Genomic DNA, 25,120 nt, shown 5'->3' on the forward strand with positions numbered 1-25,120 from the left:
GTGGGTCAGTGCAGCCTCTCAATGCCATCCTATTTCCAATTTGACTTCAGGCGTGATGGGATCGGCATCTTCCAGCTACAGACCCAAAGTTGTTTACCTGGACATCGAGGGACGAACCCAAAAGGTCTGACTGGGCAGAGACCCTGTGTCTGTGTTCGTATTTGTGTGTGATTTCAGGCTGTGTTGCTATCGAGGTCTGTTCCCGTATCTGTATTTGTTTCTCTCTCTGGACCCGAGTCTGTGTCCAAGAGTTTAGGAGGTTGGGGCAACCTCAGACTTTCTGCCATTGGAAAGGGGCAGCGGGGAGGGGGGAAGGGGGATTGAGGATGATGCTGGGAATACTGTACACAGAGATTCTGTCATGTCAGAATTGAAACGAAGAGTTGTGGCTTCAAGATGCATCTAGGAATGTGAAGTGCAGGGGAAATGCTTTAGTCAGGGGTCCGGCACTTTATGATGGTCAGTGACACTCCCACACTCGGAAGCTGGCAGGCAGTGCTGGGGGCATCTTACCCCTATTGTAGGCCAGTGACAGCACAGGTGTGAGACAGAATACATCTGCCTCTGCACTACCTGCCAGGTAAATATTCGAAGGAATATTTTTAGTATTATCATTTGCAGGGGGGATATTGAAGGGTTACTTATGGGGTGGGGGCGGGGGTAACACTCCCAGGTAAGTAGACCTATGTGGGAGTGTGATTGATCGACCCACACAGATTCAGATTAAAGCTGTCTCTAACCTTTACTCTGTGCTTATGAACAGGTGATTTTCAGCAGGTGTTGCAGCCCCAATGACATCCGAGAGTTACTGTGCACCGCGGCTGGGCTGCCTCGGTATGTTCACTGTCAGTGTCACAGCAAACAGGGGCTGAAGGCAGGAGAGCCCCAGGCCAGGCTCAGCCAGGCACACTGCGAGTATGTGTGTGTGTGGCACTGCCCTGTATGAGTGGGTGGGTAGCACTGCCCTTTGTGTGTGTGTGTGGCACTGCCCTATGTGTGTGTGGCACTGCCCTGTGTATGTGGATGGCACTGCTCTGTGCATGGGTGGGTGGCACTGTCCTGGGTGGGTGGCACTATATGTGTGTGTAGGTGACACTGCCCTATGTGGGTGGCACTGCCCTGTGTGTGTGGGCAGGGCAGTGCCCTGTGTGTGTGGGGAGGGCAGTGCCCTGTGTGTGTGGGGAGGGCAGTGCCCTGTGTGTGTGGGGAGGGCAGTGCCCTGTGTGTGTGGGGAGGGCAGTGCCCTGTGTGTGTGGGGGGGTGTCACTGCCCTGTGTGTGTGTGTGAGGGGGGTGGGGGGAGGGAGTAGGCATGTTCTCTGCTCCTTGCCAATTTGCGTCTGTCTGTATTTCAGGTGTGCAGCCATCACCCTGCTGGACAATGAGAACACTATGGTGTCCATCGATCCCACTGTGCCTACCAACTCCGAGAGGTAATAGTAATAATATAATAATAACAATCCTTGCATTTGATATAGGGCCTTATCACACGCTTGAGACGTCTGAAAAAGTAACCCCCCCACCACCCCGTGAAAATATACCTTCAATATTATCCCCTCCCCATGCAAATAACCATCAAGATCAGGGGAATATTTCCCCTGATCTTGGTGGCTGCTGCCTCTGACCCGAACTGCTACCCTCCCAAAATGCCCCCATCGCTGTCCCCTTCCCCCCAGTAATGCCACTTGCTTCTCCTCTCTTAATGCTCTCCTTTCCTCCTGTCCCTCCTCGACCATCCCACAGCCTCCTTCTGCTCCAGCCTGGGAGCACCCCAACCCCCAACCCCCGCCCTCCATGCCAGGCTCATTATAACACATACCTTTGGTTCGGGGTGGTCTTTTGTCTTGACAGCGGTCACCCTGACTCTCCCGTTTCCCGCACCGGCCCCAGACCCGAGAGCAAACCTCTCTTGTCTCATCGATGTCCACAACTTTCAAGCCTCCCTACCCCCATTCTGCCAACTCCTCTGCTACTAAGACCGTACTTACCTGTCCGCACGCTCAGCTCAGTGGGCTCCTGCCTGCTCCATGTTCTTCACACTGCCGGCCACACCATTGATGGTCGAGCCTTCAGTCTTTCTGCCCTCACCCTCTGGAACTCCATTCCGGATTCCCTTCGCCTCTCCCCCTCCGTGCCTCCTTCAAGACCCATCTCAAGACCTTCCTCTTTGCCTGCACATTAATTGACTGTATAGTTTGTGGGCGAAAAGCAGCAGCCAATTGCGCACAGCAGCATCCCACAAACAGTCATGGATTGAGTGACTAATTTATTATTATTGCAAGGATTATTATTATTAAACCTCACCGTCCACAACCTTATTTTCACTAAAAACTTTGACATCCTCACCCTCACTGAAACCTGGATCATCCCAAGTGACACCTCCCCCCTGCCCACAAACAGATGTGGTTTGAGTGAATTATTATTATTATTATTTCGCTGGGCAGGATGAAACCATGGCAGGTTTCCTTACCCCACACGCAGTAAGTAGAAACCCAGTTGTTAGGTGATTGAGGATTCGCTTTTCCGGGGGTAATAATCCCTCCAAAAAAAAAAAATAATTTGGTCACTCAATCCACAACTGTCTGTGGGACACTGCTATGCGCAATTAACTGCTGTGTATTGTCCACAAAATATACAGTCAAATCACTACAGTATATTCTGTGAAGCACTTTGAGACGTCTCTTGTCTGACAGACATCAAGGTCTGGATGAGCGCAAATTTCTTGCTGTTAAACATCAACAAGACGGAAGCCATACTCTTTTGCTCCCGTTGACGTATTCTGTCTTGCAGCTCAGACTTCCCAACCTACCCGACCTGTCCTTAAAACTCTTTGAACTTGTGCGCAATTTAGGTGTCAGGTTCGATCCCCAGTTATTCTTTGCTCCCCCACATCTGCTGCCTGACCATGACCGCTTTCCTCCACCTCTGCCACATTGCCCGCCCCCGCAACACCTCACTTCACAAGCTGCTGAAATCCTTGTCCATGCCTTGTCACCTCTCGGCTGGACTACTCAAACACCCTCCTCGCCAGTCTCCCCCCCCCCCCCACTATTCACAAAATTCAACTCTGCAGCCGGGATTCTCACCTGCACTAAGCTCCGCACCCAATTACCCCAGTCCTTGCCAAACTCCACTGACTCCCCTCCCTGTCACAGAGTGAATAGACTTCAAGATCCTCACTCCAGTGTTTAAATGCCTCCGCGCCATGGCACCCCCCCCTATCTCTCTAACCTCCTTTCTCCTCACAGCACTACATGCTGCCTCCGTTCTACTGGCTCTGGCCTCCTCCTTGTCCCTCAAATCCTCCTCTCCACCATCGGCAGCCGTGCCTTCATCCACTACGCCCCAAAGCTATGGACCTCCCTCCCTCAATCCCTTCGCCTCACCCCCTCCTTCCCCATCTTCAGGTCGCGCCTGAAGACCTTCCTCTTTGACTGTGCCTATGGTCACCTTCCCTCTCCCCCTGGCTCGGCATCGGGCTCTGCCATTGTCAAGTGCCCTGGGACGCCTCCCGGTGTGGAGGGCGCGATATAAATGCAAGTTGTTGTTATTGTTGTCTCAAAGACATGATAAGGCCCTATATTAAATGCAAGGATTATTATTATTATTATTATAATCCTCTAAATTTTTACCCCCAGTGTAAATACATAACCCTTCATAACTATCCCTATGATTGGTGTCTTTCTTGGTGTCAAGACCCTGGTACTAATTATAATTGCCGGATAAATCTTGTATAATTTAACCCCCATTTCTTCCCACCTCCCTCTCCCTTCCTCTGCTCTCAACTTTCACTGCCAATTCCAGGACTGGAAGGAATGAATTATTGAGCCCCTCTCTCCTCAATCGAAAGGGTAGAACTTACTAAGGGAGATGCTGAATGTGATCTATGGCTGTTTGTTGACTCATCGCTCAGCATCTCAGAGCAGCGATAAACATGCCAAATGGGTCTAGAATGGCTCAATCAGTTGGGTTTAATTTCCTGGAGTACTGTGTACAGCTCTGGTCACTGCTAAATAAGGGAAGGCAAAGAGAATGCAGTGTTTCAGACGAGTTATTAAGAGTGGCAAAGGAATGCCAGGTAAACTCGACTCCTCTGTCCTGCCACCACTGCTAGGTCTCGGCTTCTCATTGACGGAGCCTGTAACATAGTGAATCTCACACACGCCGGTTAATATACTGTATTCTGTGTTTACAGCTTCCCGTACAGGGTTGTCCCAGTCACAGGAAGCCAACTCTCTGGTACGTACCACACCTGGACTCCCACCCAGCCTCACACCCAGCCCAACCCTCACACCCACACTCAGCTTCACTCCTCTCCCCACCTTCACCCCCACCTTCAGTCCACAACCTCACCCCCTGCCGCACACCCACCCTCACCCCACCCTCACCATCAAACCTACCCACCTTCACCCTCACCTTCAATCCACACCCTCACTATCACCCCACCCCCACCCCCACACCCTCACTCCACATTCCCACCGTCAGGGGCTGTGTGGTGGTGGGGTGGGGGGGGGGGGTGGGGAAGGACTGTGGCGGGGCTGTGGGGGAGGGGTTGGTTTACACTGATTCTCTAACTTTTATTGTTCCAGAGAAAGACGAGTTGTTCCAGAACGTTCTGTCACAAGTTGCAGAACAATTTTCCAGGTGATTTCCTCGGAGTCACTGCTTCCAGCTGTCTCTATCACGCTCTCTCTCACTCTCTCTGTCACTCTCTCTCTTTGTCACTCTCTCTCTCGCTCTCTGTCACCCTCTCTCTCTCTGTCACCCTCTCTGTCACTTTCTTTGTGTCACTCACTCTCTCTCTCTCTCCCTCTGTAGGGCTTTTAAAATTAACGAGCTGAAGACTGAGGTCACCAACCGATTGGCCATGTTAGAGAAGAGAGTGGAATGTAGGTACCATGTGTCAGCCAGGTCCTCCTCTGTTGCCCTCCCCCACCACCCCGTACATCTCTCCGGCCCCCGCACATCTCCCCCCCGGCCCCGCACATCTCCCCCCTCGCACATGTACCCCCGTGCACACGGGTATACTTTGCTCTATGTCCCCACCCGGTAACCCTGCCCTGTGTGCCCCCAGTGGAGGCGCTGAAGGTTGTGGAGATAGAGAAGTGTCGCAGTGACATCAAGAAGCTTCGCGATGAGATGACTTTGAGAAACAGCAGGTCAACGAGTCTGTCTTCATTACGCACGATTGCCCTCTGCATGTGCGTCAGCTGACGTGTGAACTCTGTCTATGTAGCTGGCGTGTGTGCTCTGTCTGTGTGGTGGTGTGGGCGCCCAGTGTATGTAGCTGGCGTGTGTGCTCTGTGTATGTAGCTGGTGTGTGTGCTCTGTGTATAGTAACATAGAAACAGGAGTAGGCCATTCAGCCCCTCGAGCCTGTTGCGCCATTCTATAAGATCATGGCCTATGTGTACCTCAAGTCCAATTACCTGCCTTTGCCCCGTATCCCTTAATACCCTGACTTAACAAATATCTATCCACCTCAAGCCTTTTGGGGGAGAGTTACAGATTTCCATCTCCCTTTGTGTGAAAAACTGCCTGATTTCACTCCTAAATGGCCTAACTCTAATTTTAAGATTATGCCCTATTGTTCTGGATTCCCCTACCAGTGGAAATAGTTTCTCTGTATCTACCCTATCGAATCCCTTTATTATTTTAAAAACCTCAATCAGATCAACCCGTCGACCTTCTAACTCAAGGGAATAGAGACCATGTTTATGCAACCTGTCCTCATAATTTAACCCTTTAGGCCCTGGTATAATTCTGGTGAATCTGCAATGCACCTTCTCCAGAGCCAATATATCCTTCCTGAGGTGCGGTCCCCAAAACTGAATGCAGTTCTCCAAATGGAGTCTGACCAAGGCTCTATAAGGTTGAAGCATCATTTCCTCTCCTTTATATTCCAGCCCCCTTGAGATAAAGACCAACATCCTATTAGCCTTTTTGATAACTTTTTGTACCTGTCAGCTTGTTTTTAGTGGTTTGTGTACGTGAACACCCAAATCCCTTTGCTCCTCCACAGTTCTAAGTTTCTCGCCATTTATTTGCTCTTTTTGGATCCACAGTGAATGACCTCACACTTCCCCACAATGAATTCCATCTGCCACAGTTTTGCCCTCTCACTTAATCCATCTAAGCCCTTTGTAACTTCCTGCTCCCATTTACCCAATTTTCTGTGCTCCTAACTCTGTGGCTTATCAGCCCTACCAACCTGTCCACTCCCTACACTCAGCGGGCTGCAGCGTACTTCACTTCCCCCGCCTTGCCTGCCCCTCCGTTGGCGGGTGGGCCTTCAGTCTCTGTTCCCACACACTGGAACTCCATCCCACAGTCCCTTCACCTCATCCCCTCCCCTGCCTTCTTCAAGGCAAGTCTCAAGACCCTCCTCTTTGACCGCGACTTCGGCCACCTTCTTACCCCTATCCTCCCTGCCCACCCCTCCTAATCCCAAACACCAGCTCGGGTCCAAATCCCTGACTGTCCAGTGCCTTGGGACATCCTCCTGACGTGAAAGGTGGTCTACAAATGTAATTTGTTGTTGTGCATAACCTTATCAAATGTCTTCTGGAAGTCCATGTAGACGACATCCATGGACACTGTCTTAACCACCATGTTAGTGACCTTCTCAAAAAATTCAATATGATTCGTCAGACATGACCTACCTTTCACAAATCCACGCTGACTCTCTTTGATTAGCTCATACTTGTCCAAGTGCTCATTCATTCTGACCCTGATGAGAGATTCCAGTATGTAGTTACCTTCTCCCTTCTTAAATAATGGAGTGGCATTTGCAGTTCTCCAATCCAAGGGCAAAATTCCCGAATATAGAGAGCTTTGGACACTTATGACTAACCCATCTACAATTTCCTCTTCTACTTCTTTTAATACCCTGGGGTGGAATCTATCAGGTCCTGGAGATTTGTCTATCTTTAGCCCCGGAGCCCATTATTTTCTCCATCACTTTTTTTAAATTTATGTTAAATCCATTTAGTACTTCAGTTTGGCTTATTTTTAGGTTCCCTATTTTGTCCTCTTCCTCTACTGTGAAAACGGAAGCAAAGTATTCATTCAACAAGCCTGCCATTTGCTTCTTGTCCATTCGCCCACAAAATGTACAGCCAATTCACTTTGCAGTATATTCTGTGAAGCGCTTTGAAACGTCTCAAAGACATGATATCAAATGCAAGATTATTATTATTTTAGTCTCGCCTACATGTCTTTAATGGGCCCTGATTACCCTTTACCACTCTCTTTTGCTTAATGTATTTATAAAACCTTTCACCGTTGTCCTTGATATCCCTTGCAATTTTTTTTCTCATATTCCCATTTTGCACCTCTCATTACTTTCTTTGTATCTCTGTGTTGCTTTGTAGGAGTCTCCCAGTCTGCAACAACATTTACAAAAGTTTCCTGGATGATAAAAAGCAGGGCAACGAGAGTGTGTTCATACCCGCGACTTCCGTTTGCATGTGCGTCAGTCGGGGTGTGTGCCCTGTGTATGTAGCTGGCATGTGTGCTCTGTGTATGTAGTTAGCGTGTTTGCTCTGTATGTAGCTAGCATGTGTGTTCTGTGTATGTAGCTGCCGTGTGTGTTCTGTGTTTGGCATCGCTAACTGTTTTTTGTAACAACAGTTCCTTGGATGATAAGAAGCTGAATCCACGCCGTGACGTACTGTCCTACCCGAAGGTCAGAACACCATGCCCGTCACTGTTAGCACACGCACGGCACACGCTGTCACTGTTAGCACACAGACTGGACACGTTGTCACTGTTAGCACACACGGCAAATGCTGTCACTGTTAGCACACACATGGCACACACGTAACACACTCACTGTTGGTACGCAGATTACACATGTGGTCGCTGTTAGCAAACACGTGACACACACTGTCACCGTTAGCACACACACAGCACACACTGTCACTGTTGGCACACACACGGCACACGCTGTGGAGTCCTGCAGCTCAGTGGTTAGAGCACTCGCCTTGCAAGCGAGACACTCGGGTTCAATTCCAGGCAGAGGGCGAAACCTTGGGCAAGTTTCCTTACTCCACACGCCTAATAATAATCCCTCCAAAACCAAATAATAATAATTAATAATAATAAATTGGCCATGACTGTTTGTTGGACACTGCTGTGTGCAATTGGCTGCCGCGTTTCACCCACAAATAAACGGTCAATTCATTTTACAGTCTATTCAGTTGAGAAGACGTGAAAAGCGCTATATTAAATGCAAGGATTATTATTATTATTATAATCCTCTGAATTTTTACCCCCAGTGTAAATAACTCTTCATAACTATCCCTGTGATTGGTGTCCCCTCCCCTCCCCTCTCGACTCTCTTCCCCCTCCTCGCTCCCTCCCTTCCCTCCCCTACCATTTCCCCCCTCCTCGCTCCCTCCCTTCCCTCCCTCACCCTGACCATTTCCCCCCTCCTCGCTCCCTCCCTTCCCTCCGCTCACCCTGACCATTTCCCCAATGCTCGGGTCATGACCCAACTGTGCAGCGCCTTGGGACGTCCTCCTGACGTGAAAGGCGCTTTATAAATGGAATCTTGTTGTTGTTGTTGTCTTTCTTGGTGCCAAGACCCTGGTACTAATTTTAATTGCCGGATAAATCTTGTATAGTTTAACCCCCTGACCCCATTACTTCCCACCTCCCTCTCCTTGTCTCTGCTCTCAACTTTCACTGCCAATTCCAGCACTGGAAAAATGAATTATTGAGCTCCTCTCTCCTCAATTGAAAGGGTAGAACTTACTAAGGGAGATGCTGAATGTGATCTATGGCTGTTTGTTGACTCATTGCTCAGCATCTCAGAGCAGAGCATTTCACTATTAGCACACACACACATGGCACACACACAGCACACTGTCACTGTTGGCACACACACGGCACACACTGTCACTGTTGGCACACACACGGCACACACTGTCACTGTTGGCACACACACGGCACACACTGTCACTGTTGGCACACACGCGGCACACACTGTCACTGTTGGCACACACGCGGCACACACTGTCACTGTTGGCACACACACGGCACACACTCACTGTTGGCACACACTGTTACTGTTGGCACACACACAGCACACACTGTCACTGTTGGCACACACACGGCACACACTGTCACTGTTAGCACACACACGGCACACACTGTCACTGTTGGGACACACACGGCACACACTGTCACTGTTGGGACACACACGGCACACACTGTCACTGTTAGCACACACACGGCACACACTGTCACTGTTGGCACACACACGGCACACACATTCACTGTTGGCACACACACGGCACACACTGTCACTGTTGGCACACACAAGGCACACATTCACTGTTGGCACACACACGGCACACACTGTCACTATTGGCACACACACGGCACACACTGTCACTATTGGCACACACACGGCACACACTGTCACTGTTGGCACACAGATTGCACACACTGTCACACGCTGTCCCTGTTGGCACACACACAGCATACGTGGTCAGTAAGTTTTCTCTCTGTGTGCAGTACCTGCTGTCCCAGGAGACCATCGACGCTCTGAAGAAACCCACCTTCGATGCCTGGCAATGGGAAGCCAACGAGGTAACAGTGCATAGGCGGGTGTGGGGGTGAGGGAGGCGGTGGGGTGGGGGTGAGGGGGGAGGTGAGGATGAGGGCGAGGGGGTTAGGTTTAAGGGTGGGGGTAAGGGAGGTGAGGATGTGTGCTGGGGGGTGAGGGGCATGCGGGTGGGGTGTGGGGGGTTTGTGTGGGGGTGGGGATGTAGGGGGTGAGGGTGGGGCATGTGGGGGTTGGTGGAGGGGTGGATGAGGGATGTGAGAGTGGGGTGTGTGTGGGGGGGTGGGGGAGTGAGGTTGCGAAGGGGTGGATGGGGTGGGGTGAGCTGTGTGTGAGGTTGTTACACTGACCCTCTCTTTGTGGGCACAGATGCTGAGCTGCCTGGAGCACATGTACCATGACCTGGGTCTGGTTAAAGATTTCAACATCAACCCCATCACTCTGAAACGCTGGCTGGTAAAGTGCACAGCAACTCCCCCTCCTCGCTGCGAGAGGATCTCAGTCACTACAGCACAGACACAGACAGTCACAGGGCATTGGCTGGGCAGGGACTGGGGTGGGTGATGGGGGTGAGGATGTGTGTGAGAGTGAATGTGTGGGGGTGAGGGGGGGGGCAGGGGTGAGGGTGGTGTGTAGAGGGGTGAGGGTGTGTGTTTGAGTGGGGGTGAGGGTGCGTATGTGTGAGGATGAGAGTGTTTGTGGGTGATTGTGAGGGTGTCCACATCATGTCCTAGTTTTTTCTCAACTCGCAGTGTTCCCACTAATAAGGAAATGATAGGGGAAGTTTACCAAACGGTCGCAGTACATTTCCAAGTTATCTCCTGGCTGTTTGAAACACCCCTATATTTTTGTAATATAACATAAAATGCTAATTCCAAGTTTTCATCCAGTTAATGATAAACAAGAAAAAGTTGCCCTTCTCCCCACCCCCTCCCGCACTCCCCTTCCCGCCCTCACCTGTAGTTTGGTGGTCTCGTAAGCGAGAGTACCTGGGTTCAATTCCCGGGCAGGGTGAAATGTTGGGCAAGTTTCTTTACTCCAAACCCCTCTGTTTACCTAGAAGTAAGTAGGACTTGGTTATCAGTCGATTGGCAGATCACCTTTCCGGGGGTAATAATCCCTTTATTAAAAAAAAGATAATAAATTGGTCACTCAATTCATGACTGTTTGTGGGAGACTGCTGAGTGCAATTGGCTGCCCCATTTCGCCCACAAAGTATACAGTCAATTCACTTGATAAGGCGCTGTATCATATGCAAGGATTATTATTGTCTGTTCACACTGTTTCTCTCTCTCAAGCTCTGTATCCATGACAATTACCGGCAAAATCCATTTCACAACTTTCGCCACTGTTTCTGTGTGACTCAGATGATGTACAGTATGATCGCCCTGTGCAGCCTGCAGGTCAGTTTAGGGGTGGGGTGGGGGGGAGAAGGGTGTGTGTGTATGTGTGTGTTCAGGGTGTGTGTGTTTGTGGGTGTGTGTTTGAGGTATGTGTGTCGGGGGTGTGTGTGTGTGTCGGGGGTGTATGTGTGTGTGTCGGGAGGGATGTGTGTGTCGGGGTATGTGTGAGTCTCGGGGGGGGGTGTGTCGGGATGTGTGTGTGTGTGTCGGGGTGTGTGTGAGTGTGTGTGGGGGTGTATGTGTCGGGGTGTGTGTCTGTGTTGGGAGGGTGTGGGGGTGTGTCGGAGGGATGAGTGTGTTGGCAGGAGGTGTCGGGGGGGTGTGTGCCTGTGTGTCGGGGTGTGTGCATGTGAGTCGGGGTGTGTCGAGGTGTGTGCGGGTGTGTGTTGGGAGCTGTGTGCATGTGTGTCGGGGGGTGTGTGCTTGTGTATCGGGGTGTGTGCGTGTGTATTGGGGTGTGTGCATGTGTGTGGGTGTGTGTGTATGTGTCGTGTGTGTTGGGGTGAGTGTGTGTCGGAGTGTGTGTGTGTGTATGTGTGTATGTCGAGTGTGTGTATGTATGTCAGGGTGTGTGAGTGTGTATCGGGGTGTTTGTCGGGGGTGTGTGTGTCGGGGGGGTGTGAGTTAGGGGGGCGGTGTGCCCGGATGTGTGTGTCCGGGTGTGTGTTAGTGTGTATGTGTCGTGGTGCGTGACTGAACACTGATCACTTTCAGGAGAAGTTCACACAAATTGATGTGCTGATATTGATGAGCGCTGCCGTGTGCCATGACTTGGACCATCCCGGTTACAACAACACGTGAGTTGAGCATCATCACTCTGCCTGTGTGTATCGGCTGTGTGTGTACCGGCTGTGTGTACCGACTGTGTGTGTATCTGCTGTGTGTGTCTACTATATGTGTACCTGCTGTGTGTACCTGCTGTGTGTATATCTGCTGTGTGAACCTGCTCTAGGTGTGTGTATCTGAGGCCACTCCACCCGGCTATACCACACACCATACCCCACATCCCAACTGCTGTGACTCCTCTGGCTCATTCCCCTCATTCGAGCACCTTACACTCAACCATCCCTCCAATCATTCCCTCAAAATTCTCCTCATTTACCGCTCCCCCAAAACCTCCCCCGACTTCATCTTTGAAGTCTCCACCCTCCTAGCTTCCCTCTGCCTCTGTTCTGAATGCCTCCTCATCCTCGGCGACTTCAACCTTCAGTTCACACCCTCCTGCTCTATCTCCTCGGACTTCTCTCCTCTCACAACCTCTCCCTCCACATCCACTCTGCCACCCACGTTCACGGCCGCCCACTCGGCCTGGTGATCACCCGGGGCCTCAGTGACTCAGATGTCACGATCATAGACAAAGCCATCTCTGATCACCATTTCATCTCCATCGACTCTTCAATCCTGATCCGTGACTGCTCGGCGTCTTCGGATGTCCTCCCAACGTGAAATGAGCTTTAAAATGTCATTTTGTTGTTGTTGTGTGTACCTGCTGTGTGTGTACCTGCTGTGTGTACCTGGTCTGGGTATGTGATGATGCTCTCTCTCTGTGCAGGTATCAGATCAATGCGCGGACGGAGTTGGCTGTGCGCTACAATGACATCTCTCCCCTGGAGAATCATCACTGTGCCATCGCCTTCGAGATCTACTCCCAGCCCGAACGTAATATCTTCTCCAACATCGACAGCGAAGCCTTCAAACAGATCCGGCAGGTGAGTGTGTGTGTGAGCGTGTGTGAGAGTGTTTGTGTGTGTGTTTGGGTGTATTTGTGGTGTGTGAGTGTTTGTGAGTGTGTGTGTGTGTGTGTGTGAGAGTGTGTTTGTGCGTGTGTGTGCGTACGGGCAGGGGCTCACAGCGCTTTCGGAGTGAGTTCAGATTAGATCCTCTCCTTACCTCCAGTGTCTGTCCCTCAGTGACTGCCAGGGGAGGGGGCGGTTACTGTAGGCACGGTCGAAAAGGAAAGTCTTCAGGTGAGAGCTGAAGATGGGGAAGGAAGGGATAAGGCGGAGGGTTTGAGGGAGAGTGTTCCAGAGTTTTGGGGTGCAATGGCTGAAACAGAGGGCACGAGGGATATGCAGAAGGCCCGAAGCCAGTCGAGCAGAGACAGTTGTGGGGTGGGGAATAAACAGGTCAGAAAGGTAGAGAGGTGCCAGAGCATCAAGGGATTTGAAAAGGGAGTGTGAGGGAGGATCTTGAAATCGATCCGTTTTGTGATAGGAAGCCAGTTGAGCCTGGCTAGAGCTTTTGTGATGGGGGTACGGAGTGTAGTGCGGGTGAATATCCGGGCGGCAGAGTTCTGGATTAACTAGATTTTGTGGATGGTGGAGCTGGGGAGATTGGCGAGGAGGGCATCGGAATAGTTGAGGTGGGAGGTGACGAACGCATGGATGAGGGTTTCGGCTTTGGGTAAGGTATGGTCGGTCGGAGGCAGGCAATATGGTGGTGTGAGCAAAGTTGGTTAACAACGAGAACCCGAGCTTTGGCAAGGAAGATTAGGTTGGAAGTGGGACAGTAATTCATAATGTATGAGGGATCAAGGGTGTTTCTTTTGAGGAAGGGAGCGATGACGGCGGTTTTAAGGCGGAGAGGAACAGAACTCGAGGAGAGCAACTGGTTGACTGTGTTGGCCACCGTGTGGATGGGGGGGGTGGGTAGGAGGGGGAGTTGGGTGACCAGCATTTAGGCGGGGGGTGGGTGGGGTTGAGGCAGCAGATGGTGGGCTTCATCTGTGAGATGGTGGTTGAGAGGGAGGTGGGAGTAATCGAGGCAAAGGATTGTAGGGAGGGCAATGGTAGGGGCCGTAGTGGAAGTAGGGGGGTGGTATATGGTCTGGGGGGGTGCGGAAGGAGACATAGGGCAGGAGGAGGAAGATGTAGCCGAAGGGATATTTTAAATCTTTGACGCAAAGAATTCTAGGACCTCTTCCACTCTGCATTTGAAGTGATGGAGGGCAGCTTGTTGTTGTGGGGGGAGAGGGAGGTGATGAATGATGGAGAACAGTGCTTCTGGGTTGTGAGGTGATCACTGACTGTATTCCAGGGGGTGATTGCACTGATCCTGGCCACCGATATGGCGAGACACGGTGAGATTCTCGATCTCTTCAAACAGAAAGCCGACAACTTTGATTTCAGCAACGAGGAGCACGTGACCTGTGTGAGTCTGACCACTCGTACCTCTTTAACCTCCCCGCACCCCCTCGTAACCCTCGTACCCTCTTTACCCCTCGTACCCTCTTTACCCCTCGTACCCTCTTTACCCCTCGTACCCTCTTTACCCCTCGTACCCTCTTTACCCCTCGTACCCTCTTTACCCCTCGTACCCTCTTTACCCCTCGTACTCCCTTTACCCCTCGTACTCCTTTTACCCCTGTACACCCTTTACAGCCTCATACACCCTTTACACCCTTGTACCCCCTTTACTCCTCATACTCCCTTTACCCCCTGTACCCCCTTTAAATCCTTGTACACCCTTTACACCCTCGTACCCCATACCCTCTTTACCCCTCGTACCCCTGCCCCCGTGTACCCCATTTACCCCCTTTGCTATTTACCCCCTATCCCCTTTATCCTGTATCCCCTTTACCCCCTGACCCAGTTGCACCCCATTTACCCCCTTTATCTGCTCGTATCCCTGTTATTCCCCCTGCTCCGCCATGCTCTCTCACTGACCCATGTCCTTTGGCCTGTAGCTGAAGATGGTGCTGATTAAATGCTGTGACATCTCTAATGAGGTGAGGCCAATGGAGGTAGCGGAGCCCTGGGTGGACTGTTTACTGGAGGAGTATTTCATTCAGGTCAGTCAGCCCGTGACCCCCTCACAAACATATTAGTATCCACAATACTGTGCTGCCTATCTGACTGACTGACTGACCGACTGACTGACTCTCAGTGTTACTGTGTGACTGACTGACCGCTCGGTGTTGCCGTGTGACCGACAGAGTGACCGGGAGAAACTGGAGGGACTGCCTGTGGCTCCGTTCATGGACCGAGACAAAGTGACCAAACCCACGGCACAGATTGGATTCATCAAGTTCGTGCTGATCCCGCTGTTCGAGGCAGTGATGAAGGTAAGAACTGGGCTGTGCGATGGCGGCAGACACACTGCATTCACACATGCTCACCGCTCTGCAAACTCACTCACACTTCTACAGGGACACTTTGCTCACACAATCACACACTTGCAACACAGACGTGTGTCACACTAACTCACACACTTATTCACACTCACACACTAATGCTCTCACACACATTTGCTTACTCCCCAACCTTTTACATTGCATTCTCAGTCTCACAGGCACAGTCCATCTCTCCCAAGTCATTCTCAATTTTTCCAAGTCTCTGTGAGTCAGTCTTTCCCAGTTTCTCTCCCTCCCCTTTCCAGTCTCACTATCTCTCCTAGTCTCCCTGTCTCTCAGTCTCACAATATCTCTCTCTATATATATCTGTCTCTCTTTCTGTCTGTCTCTCTGTCTCACACACTCACCGCCAACCTCTTGGTCTCACAATCATCTCTCTCTAACAGTGTCTTGGAGAAGCACTTCAGGACACCGTCCAGCATGAAGGGCACTAAATAAGTGCAAATAGTTGTCTCCAGATCTCTCACAGACTCACAGATGTCCTCTTAGTCTCTGCTCACAGTCTCTCTCTCAGTCTCTCTCTCTCTCTCTCTCTCTCTCTGAGTCTCTCTCTGAGTCTCTGTCTCACAGGGTCTCCTCTCTCTCAGATCTTCCCTCAGATAGAAGAGGTGATGGTTCAGCCTCTGCGTGACTCACGGGATCGTTACGAGGAGTTAAAGCAGATTGACGATGCCATGAACGAGGTAATAACATGAAAGAGCCTCCCCCAACACCCATCACAAGTCATTATCCCTTGCTCAGCCCCACAAGTCACTCCCCACCCACACAAATATTCCCCAATCACGTCGCACCTTGATTCACACCCCCTCATCCCTCCCACACCCCTCCGCATCCAGCCCCCACACCCACATTTCTCCCCCTCACACTCTCCCCACCTCAGAGACCTAACACGGACGTGAGAGCGACAGGAAGGGACAGAAGCTAAATGCCTGTTTGCCGTCAGGTCCAAAAGAAGAAAAATGAAACGCTGGCTCTTGGGAGCAAAAAGAAGTGAACAGAAACCATCTGTGTGAGGTAAGCACATGTGTGTGTGAGGTAAGCACATGTGTGTGTGAGGTAAGCACATGTGTGTGTGAGGTAAGCACATGTGTGTGTGTGTGTGTGAGGTAAGCACACCTGTGTGTGTGTGTGTGAGGTAAGCACACCTGTGTGTGTGCGTGTAAGTTCATCCGTGAGGTAAGTCAGATGTGAGCAGGCGTGTGCCATGGGAACCAGGAGGCTTCGTAAAAGAAGAGCAGGACCAAGCCAGACAGGAGTGGCTGGGCAAACTGAGCGAGTTGTTCCACTGCCCATAGCACAGAAACAGCCTGTCAAAGGGACAAATTACACTTTGTCCATCTGTGACCAGGGCTTCCTCTGCCTCCTCATCTTCCTTGACCTCTCTGCTGTCTTGGATACCATTGACCACTCTATCCTCCTCCAATGCCTCTCCCAGTCCTTCACTGGTTCAGATGCTACCTCTCACACCATCTCCACTTTGTCTCCACAAATGGCTTCTCCTCCAGCCCCCGCATTATCTCGTTCACCATTCCTCAGGGCTCTGTCCTTGTTCCTCTCTCTTCAACATCAACATGCTCTCTCTTGGTGACATCATCCAAAGACATGGGGTCAACTTCCACGTGTGTGCAGATGGCATCCAACTCTATCTCTCTGCCTCCATCCTTGGTTCCAGGACCACAGAATGTCTGTCGGACATCAAGTCCTGGATGAGGGCTAACTTTCTCCAGTTGAACATCAACAAGACCGAGGCTCTCCTGATTGGCTCCCGTCAGTGCCTTCACACCTCAGGCACTGACAGCATCACCATCCATGGATGCACACTCCAGCTCACTGAGCCAGTCTGGAACCTTGGCATCTTCTTTGTCCCTCAACTGTCCTTTCCAACCCCCCATCCGTGCCATGACCCGCGCAGCCTTCCCCCACCTCCGCAACATCACCCAGCTCCGCCACTGCTTCAACTCCTCAGGCCACCAAAATCCTCATCCATGTGTTCATTACATCTAGACTCGACTTTGCCTACTCCCTGCTTGTCGGCCTCCACAAGCTGCAGATCATCCAGAATTCTGCAGCTCATATCCTCTCCTGCACCAGGCTCTGTGACCCTATCAACCCCACCCTTGCCCGGCTCCACTGGCTTCCCATTGCCCAGAGGATAGAGTTCAAAATCCTCATCCTCGCCTTCAAAGCCCTCGATGGTCTTGCCTCTTCCTCTGTGACCTGCTAATCCCATATAATCCTCTCCGCTCAGCATGCTCTGGGCTGCTCCCGTGCCCCGCCCGGCTCATCCCACCATTGCGGTCACCATTGCCTTCAGCTTCTCTGTTCCCACATTCTGGAACTCCATCCCACTTTTCCTTTGCCTCGCTCCCTCCCCTGCCTCCTTCAAAGCACGTCTCAAGACCCTCCTCTTGACCGCGACTTCGGCCACCTTTCTACCCCTATCCTCCCTGCCCACCCCTCCTGAATCCAAACCCCAGCTGAGGTCCAAATCCCTGACTGTCCAGTGCCTTGGGACATCCTCCTGACGTGAACGGTGGTCTACAAATGTTATTTGTTGTGTCTGTGTGTGAGGAACGCATGTACAGGCAAGAGTGTAAGAAAATTGATCCTGGGAGTGATGTGATGGGTTTAGACAGCAGATGTTTGTTACAGTCTGTGTAAAACAATCTCATGTCTTCCACAGACGCTGCCCGATGTCACTGTGACAACACTTTATCTGGAGACTTGTCATGGGAACAAATTCCCAAACCGCTCGAGATCCTGGATTTGCTGTATTGAGGCCGGGATTGGGATTGGAATTGGGATCGTTCGGGCAAGAACCTCACCCATTGGATTTGGTGTTTTTTATAACTTGTGCAACGATTGTGAGAGATTTTTACAAAAGCCGACGAGAAGATATTACCTCTTTGCCCGGTTTGTGGCGGTGCTTTGAAAGAGGAGTCAGTAAAGTGGGTAGTGGCTGTGTTTGTCCTCCTCCTCGCTGACCCTGGTGTGGGGGTGGGGGAGGGAATTCACTTGCAATCTTTTTCCAATTTGTATTTTTTTTTAAATTGAAACTTTGACCTGTGGGGGCAGGGGTTGTGCTCTGTCTAAACTCGGTGCATTTTTAAGAATGTTGCTATTCCAGTTGTATAATTCTATGGCTTTTAACTTGTTACTTGGAGCTCAGTGATGTTGAGCCTGGCTCTGAGCTGCCGGGAGGGGTATATCTTTAGTGGATCTGCTTCCTGTGACTGTGTCAGGGACAGTCCCCGGGAAATGTGAGGTCTCACAGATTGATTTACATGAGAATTCGCAGACTTTCTAATCCACAATTTGTTTTAATTTTCTCCCTCCTCTGCTGTAGTTTAGGGCCAGGGCTGGCTCTTCTCCTCCCCCCCCACCCCTCTTTGTGGGTGAAGATAAAGCACCAGGATATTGGTCATACAGCGAAGCCCCTGATGTCCACACACGTTCAACACGGTAATGGACCTGTGGCTAATGGAAGCCTTGTCTCATAGGGCAAAGACCAGCTGTCGCCCTGACCGCTATGTGGGAGCATACGCAGGCTGGAGAGCAGGCAGAGCCCTGAACACGGGTTGAGAAGCTCGTTTCGTCTCTCATTCCTACGTTTTATTGATTTATGTTTTCCTGCCGCAGCTTTGATTGTTACTGAATCCAGGGAAGTGGACTGACTGGACCCTGGAGCGGGAATGTCCAGGCAATGAGAGCTGACCGATTGAAATATTGAGCTGAATTTACTTGATTTAGGAAGGTGTTGTTTAGTGGCTGGTGCAAGCCACGTATATTATAAATTATTTGCTTTATGAGCGGAGGGAAAGCTGCCTTGACCCTCCATCATTCTGGGTCAGGATTCCTCGCTGTGATCTGAAGCCCAGAATTCTACCCAGTCTCAGCCTCAGAAATATTATTCAATTATAAAATGGCCAAAAACAAAACTATTCCAGACACAAGGAGATTTCCATGTGTTAGTGACGTATATACACATGTGGAATACTGTCTAGTTTGGATACTTTTAACCTAGTTGATGATAGGTTAGTATGTCAGACACCTGGCAGATTAAAAAAATGTCAATTAATTTGTTGGCCAGTTTTCAATAACTGTAGAAAAAACAGCTTCAATATTGGGTAAATTTTAGAATTTTATCTCTTAAAATTGAAGGTTTAAAGACGTAAAACAGACAGATGGGACTGTGGCCCTCTGTCTGACCTCGGTTTCAGATTTTTTTTGAAATACGAGACTTTGATTTTCAGAACAAAAATCAGATTAACTTTATAAAATAGTAAAAATATAAAAATAAATTGTGAATTTTGAACAATCTTCCATTTGTTTCCTCAATTCAGCCATTTCACCCTCCCCCAGTTAGGAGGAAACCTTACTGCCCTGTGTGATTAATGAGGACAAGCGTTCCAGGACGCTACCAGATTCATAGATGCAGTAAAGGGCACTAGCTAAATGCAAGTTGTTGTTGTTGACTAACTCACCAGGACTAATTCCTCCTCTGAAGCTCGAGGATTCCCCCCATCCACAGCTCCTCACCAATCACCATCCCCGTGTTTAATTACCAGATTTATTCCCACCCCCAACCCTCGTCTGGATTAGCCTGGCTCCCGCACTAAGCTTTGTGAGCCGATCACACCCATCCTTCACCGGCTTCCCATCCCCCAGAGGATCGAGTTCAAGATCTTTCTGGTCACCTCCACTCTAATCCTCCCTACCTCTGTGACCTATCACCAACTTGTTGACTCCCTCCTCTCGACGGGCACTGCTCTGCCCACCCCACCATTGGCAGTCAGGGCTTCAGCCTTTCTGCCCCCGCCCTCTGGAACTCCATCCCGGAGCCCTGACCTCTTGCCCCCTCCCTTGCCTCCTTCAAGGCCAGTCTGAAGACCTTTTCGACTGTACCTTCAGTCATTTTCCCACCTGATCACAAATCTGCAGCTCAGAAGCAAACCCCTCATTGTCCCAACGCCTTGGGACGTCCTCCTGACGAAAAAGGCACTGTATAAATGCAATTTGTTGTTGTTGAACAAACTGATTACTGCATTCACCTACAAAATACACCAACTACACTTTCCAGTATATCCTGTGAAGCTCTTTGAGATCCTTCCAAAATATGCCACATCAAATGCATGAATTACTGTAGTTATAAAGGACTAACTCCACCAATAATCTAATTGCTGAGGAGTAAACTGCTCCTGGGACTAAGAGGACAAATTCCCACCCTCCTTGTTACCAAGGACTAAACATCCCATCTATCACCAAGGAATAATTCCTCCGACAGGCTTAAGGAAAATGACCCACCACTCTGTCCAGTTACCGTGGATGAACCTCTCTTCCAACTGGTTTGGAGACCAAGGATGTAAGTGTGGAAAGGCAGCACGAGAGTCTATAAAATAACATCACTTTATTTCTGCTCCAGGAAGTCACTATGTAACCCCTTCNAAAAACATTTGGTCACTCAATCCACATTTGTGGGACGCTGTCGTGCGCAATTGGCTGTTGTTTCACCCACAAAATATAGTTGATTCACTCTACAGTATATTGTGAAGCGCTTTGAGATGTCTTGAAGACGTGATAAGGGGCTACATCAAATTAAAGCCAGGGCTTCCCATGACATCGTTCCCACCAAGAACCGTAAAAACATCCCGGCGAGGAATGGGATTGTCTCATTAACACTAGCTCAGTGTCTGAAAGTTCCAGCCTGCAGTCACTCCGCAGTGCCTCAGCGGCTTAGTCAGCATTGTCAGGACGAGCTGTCCCCCACTGCCTCTCTGACCCCTTCCACTCGTCTCCTCTTGTCCTCCTCGGGCGCCAACCCATTCCCTCGCTCCTTCAATCGCTGCTCCTTTCTCTGCTTGTACTTGGCCACATTATCCAAGGTCACTTTGTAGAGGTTCGTGCAGCAGCTGACAGCGTTCACCCTGCCTGCTCACAGCAAGTCAAGGCAGCGGATTAAAACAGGAATGGTGAGCACGCCGCAGATACAAATCAAACCCAGGCATTCAGGGAAGTTCATGCAAGCAGGGCCCCTGGGGAGAGAGCAGGGGCCCGGGGAGACAGCCGGGGAGAGAATAGGGCTGGAAAGGTGCTGAGTGGGGAAGGGCAGGTTGGGGAGGGGAGTGGACGGGTGGGAAGGGGCTTACCCTGGAACAACTCCCAGTGTGTGCGCACAGTGTCTGACAATCTCTCTAAATCTGTATCTTCTGTGATTTTCTGTTAAAATAAAAAGAAACTGAGTTACAAGATTATACACCCCCTGACCTCAGATTACTCCCCAACATCCCCCCACCCCACCAAGATCATCCCCCCAGGTAAGGGCCACCCTCCCACCAGGAACCCCAACAAGAGACAGCTCCTCCACCGAGATCTCCAGTGACTGACCTGCCAGCGAGCCCCCCGGGCTGTGCACAGTGACTGACCTGCCAGCGAGCCCCCTGGGCTGTGCACAGTGACTGACCTGCCAGCGAGCCCCCCGGGCTGTGTACAGTGTGACCGGCTGCTCTTGGTCTCGGTGAAGGACCCAGAGTCGAGCCGACTCGTCAAATGACACGTCCCAGACCTTCGGCTCCAGCACCAGCGTCTCCTCGTGTACCAGCTGCTGGGAATCCACGTCCAACCTCACAAGATGGACTGCAGAGAAACTGAGCACAGGGTCAGCACAGGCCAGAGCCTCACCCTCTTCCCAACCCCAGCCCCGCGCTCTCCCAACCACTGCCTCTCCCCAACCCCTCCCTCTCCCCAGCCTGCCCTCTCCCAGCTCGCCCTCTCCCCCACCAGCACTGAACTCTCAAATGTCGCCCAAAAAATAAGAGACACTCAACTTCACAGTGAATCCTATGAAGCGCTATGAAACATCCTCCTGACCTGTAGGACACCGTATCAGAGGTAACAATCATCAATATTATATTGATGAGGAGTGGGTGCAGCAACACTTACTTATCACACAGCACTGCCAAGTAATCCCCCTGCAAACTGTGTGTGATCCTCACCACTGCCACCTGCCTCTGCAATGCACACAGCAACGTCAGTACTTACACACACCAGCAACATTCGCACCACCACCAGCCTAACTCCCAGTCACTGTAACTCCCAGTTTCACACCCAGTCATTGCCCTGTAATTCCCAGTCAGACCCATTGTAAATGCACCTCTTCATTTCCACGGCACCAAGGCTCGAGGCTGCGAAGGTCACAGCAGTGCAGCTCCTTCCCTCGAGTAAAGTCCCACAGCCTCAGGGTTCCGTCCTGCAAGGGAGACAACTCAGAGAATCAGCACTTGTACAGCATTGCTTTCATACACACAAACCTGGGCAGCACCAAGTAGCTACCACACACAGACATGTAGCAGGCAGGCACACGTACACACAGGCACAGTGTACACGTACACATACGTACACAAGCACACCCATCCCACACACACAACAAATTACATTTTACACGGTGCCTTTCATGTCGGGAGGACGTCCCAACGTACTGGACAGTCAGGGATTTGGACTCAAGCAGTGAATTGGGATCAGGAGGGGTGGAGGACAGGGAGGGTAGGGGTAGGAGGGTGACCGAAGATGCAGTTGAAGAGGAGGGACTTGAGATGTGCCTTGATGGGAGGCAAGGAAGGGAGCAAGGCGAAGGGACTGTGGGATGGAGTTCCAAAGTGTGGGGGCAGAGAGGCTGAAGGCCCGTCCGCCAATGGTGGGGCGGGCGGAGGGACGTGGACAGGCAGAGTCAAGGGAGCGGGCAGGTTGGTAGAGGATTAGAAGGTTCCAGACGTAGAGGGGAGCAAGACGATGGAGGGCTTTGAAGGAGGACCAGGATCTTGAACTGTATCCTCTGTGTGATGGAAAGCCAGTGGATTCGGGCAAGGATGGGGTGTGATTGGAAGCCAGTGGAGTCGGGCGTGGAGCCTGGTGTGGCAGAGGACATGGCTGCAGAGTTCTGGATGTTCTGTAGCCTATGGTGAGAGGATTTGGGATGCGGACAAACAGGGAATTTGCGTAACCGAGCCTATAGGTTATGAATACGTGTATGAGGGTCTCGGCGGCCTGCAGTGTAAGATAGTGGCGTAGCCAGCGATGTTGCGGAGGGGGGATGACAGAGCGGGTCATGGCATGGATGTGTACACTACACACAGCGCAGAAATGCACACACGCAAAAGCACACACAGACAAACACATACACATAAGCAACCCACATTCGATTAAGGTGCTATATTAATATATGTTGTATTCTTTAATATTATTTCATACGGATCATTTCACGTCAAGAAGGCATCTCAACGTGCTGCCCTGCACATACTGTGAAGTGTAGTGGCTGTGTGTTTCGTACCTACCCCAGAGCCAGACACAAGAAGCTGAGGATGGTTAGGAGGAATGAAGAGCTCACTGACAAACCTGTAGAGAAACAATAAATTCAGCCACAGAGGGCACAGCCCAACTCCCACACCTATCTCCCCACCACACACAAACACACTCAACCACCCCCCACCCACACATAGCTCAACCCCACCACCCCACCCACACACCTCAACCACCCCAATTACACTCACAGCTTAACCACAACCCTCCGCCCTTCACGCCCAGTTCAATCAGAATGACCACTGCTCCACTCAGACCCCTCCCCACCTCGCAGGTCCCCCCACTTTTCATTGTGGACTAGTATGAGACCCTATTACGTCCCTCACTATAGGGGAGCTATTACACTTTCAGTAGAGCTGCTATTAATAATAATAGTAATCTTTACATTTTATATTACACCTTTCGCATATCTGGGGGTTGAGTGTTCACCAGGACACCGGGAGAGAGAAACTCCCTTATCTTTTCGAATAGTGCCACGGGATATTTAATGTCCACCTGAACAGGCAGGTGGGGGACTTGGTTTAACATCTCATCTGAAGGATAGACTTCGTGAATTGCAATCCCCATGTGGGGCTCGAACCCACAACCTTCTACCTCAGAGACCAACTGAGCCAAAGCTGGTAACTATGGCTACCAGCTATGGCTCGGGGACCCTACCTCGCGTGAAGGGCGCTATATAAATGCAAGTTGTTGTTGTGGCTGACTGTTACACCCTGAATAAAGCAGATAAACGCACTCGCTGTGTCCCAGACAGAACGCCTCGATCACGTGTGGCTTCTCCAGAAAACTGACGCGAATCTTTTCATCTCGGTCCGAGGTCACCAGATAGCGATCATCCGGGCTCACAGCCTGAAACCAATGAGAGTGTGAGCAAGAGCGAGCATGAGCTTGGGAGAGAGCAAGAGCAAGTGAAGGCTGAACTGACTGACTGACTGACTCACCACGGCCAGTAACATGGAGAGGTGCCCGAGCTGCAGGTGTCCGGCCTCCTGAGGCTGGTGGATGGAGAAGCTGTAAATATCCCCGGATTTGTCGGCCAACAGGACCCTGTCCTCTGCCTGGGGAATGGCCAATGACGTACATCTCCGGGCTGCTGTCCTGAAAGCAACCAACTAGAGTTTACTGCACAGTCCTGATATCTAACACTGACTCATGTTACCACCCCACCCATCACACCCCACTCACTTTCCATCACATCCCTCCCCCATCATCCACTCCAGCCTTATCACACACCTCCCTCATTAGTCTGGCTCGCTGGGGTTTCAGAGCAGTTGGATTTGCCCACCTCAAGCTTCTCGTTTCCCAGTCAGAGAATCCTAGATATTTATGTGCAGAAAGAGGCTATTTGGCTCATGGAGACTGCACCAGCTGTCATGCCCATCCCCAGAACCTTTCATGCGCCTCTAATTCCCTCTTGAAACCGAAAGTGCACTCGGCTTTTACCACCTTGCTTGGCAGAGCATTCCACGTACTGGTAAACTACGTTCCTCGGTATCCCATGCAAAATTAAAATGCAATGCCAGTTCGCTTTTTCGGGGGTAATCCTTCAAAACAATAATTATTATAATTTGGTCACTCAATCCACGACTGTGGGACACTGCCGTGCGTAATTGGCTGCCAAATTTCGGAAGCGCTTTGAGACGTCTTCAAGATGCAATAAGTT

At 50.8% G+C, this 25,120-nt stretch overlaps 2 protein-coding genes across 8 annotated transcripts in view; one reads left to right on the forward strand and one right to left on the reverse strand.

Annotated features, from left to right (window-relative positions):
* Positions 1-19,883, forward strand: part of LOC103185177 (high affinity cGMP-specific 3',5'-cyclic phosphodiesterase 9A) — a 54,634-nt gene extending 34,751 nt beyond the window's left edge. For 3 of the 7 annotated variants that reach the window (XM_042334551.1, XM_007903559.2, XM_007903560.2), the window contains 3 exons: positions 51-124; positions 764-834; positions 1,355-1,396. In XM_042334551.1, coding sequence (XP_042190485.1) covers positions 51-124; positions 764-795 — 106 coding nt within the window. In that variant the 3' untranslated portion in view covers positions 796-834; positions 1,355-1,396. Of the gene's footprint in view, positions 1-50; positions 125-763; positions 835-1,354; positions 1,433-4,194; positions 4,239-4,588; positions 4,644-4,817; positions 4,889-5,073; positions 5,159-7,631; positions 7,687-9,521; positions 9,597-9,939; positions 10,027-10,868; positions 10,974-11,687; positions 11,771-12,525; positions 12,683-14,009; positions 14,124-14,658; positions 14,764-14,907; positions 15,037-15,692; positions 15,789-15,985; positions 16,120-17,788 lie in introns of those variants that run through there. The other 4 variants (XM_042334554.1, XM_042334552.1, XM_042334553.1 and 1 more) reach the window with 4 other exon arrangements.
* A 612-nt stretch (positions 19,884-20,495) lies between these two features.
* Positions 20,496-24,479, reverse strand: wdr4 (WD repeat domain 4). Its single transcript, XM_042334555.1, has 8 exons — positions 24,399-24,479; positions 24,194-24,306; positions 23,433-23,493; positions 22,256-22,351; positions 22,045-22,112; positions 21,566-21,749; positions 21,252-21,321; positions 20,496-21,033 (listed from the first exon to the last, which is right to left on the reverse strand). The coding sequence occupies exons 1-8, from the start codon at positions 24,411-24,413 to the stop codon at positions 20,852-20,854; spliced, it is 789 nt and encodes a 262-aa protein (XP_042190489.1). The 5' UTR covers positions 24,414-24,479; the 3' UTR covers positions 20,496-20,851.
* Positions 24,480-25,120: the final 641 nt, after the last annotated feature.

The sequence above is a fragment of the Callorhinchus milii genome, unplaced genomic scaffold (assembly GCF_018977255.1).
Source record: "Callorhinchus milii isolate IMCB2004 unplaced genomic scaffold, IMCB_Cmil_1.0 Scaffold4, whole genome shotgun sequence".
In the NCBI taxonomy this organism is placed as follows: Eukaryota; Metazoa; Chordata; class Chondrichthyes; order Chimaeriformes; family Callorhinchidae; genus Callorhinchus; species Callorhinchus milii.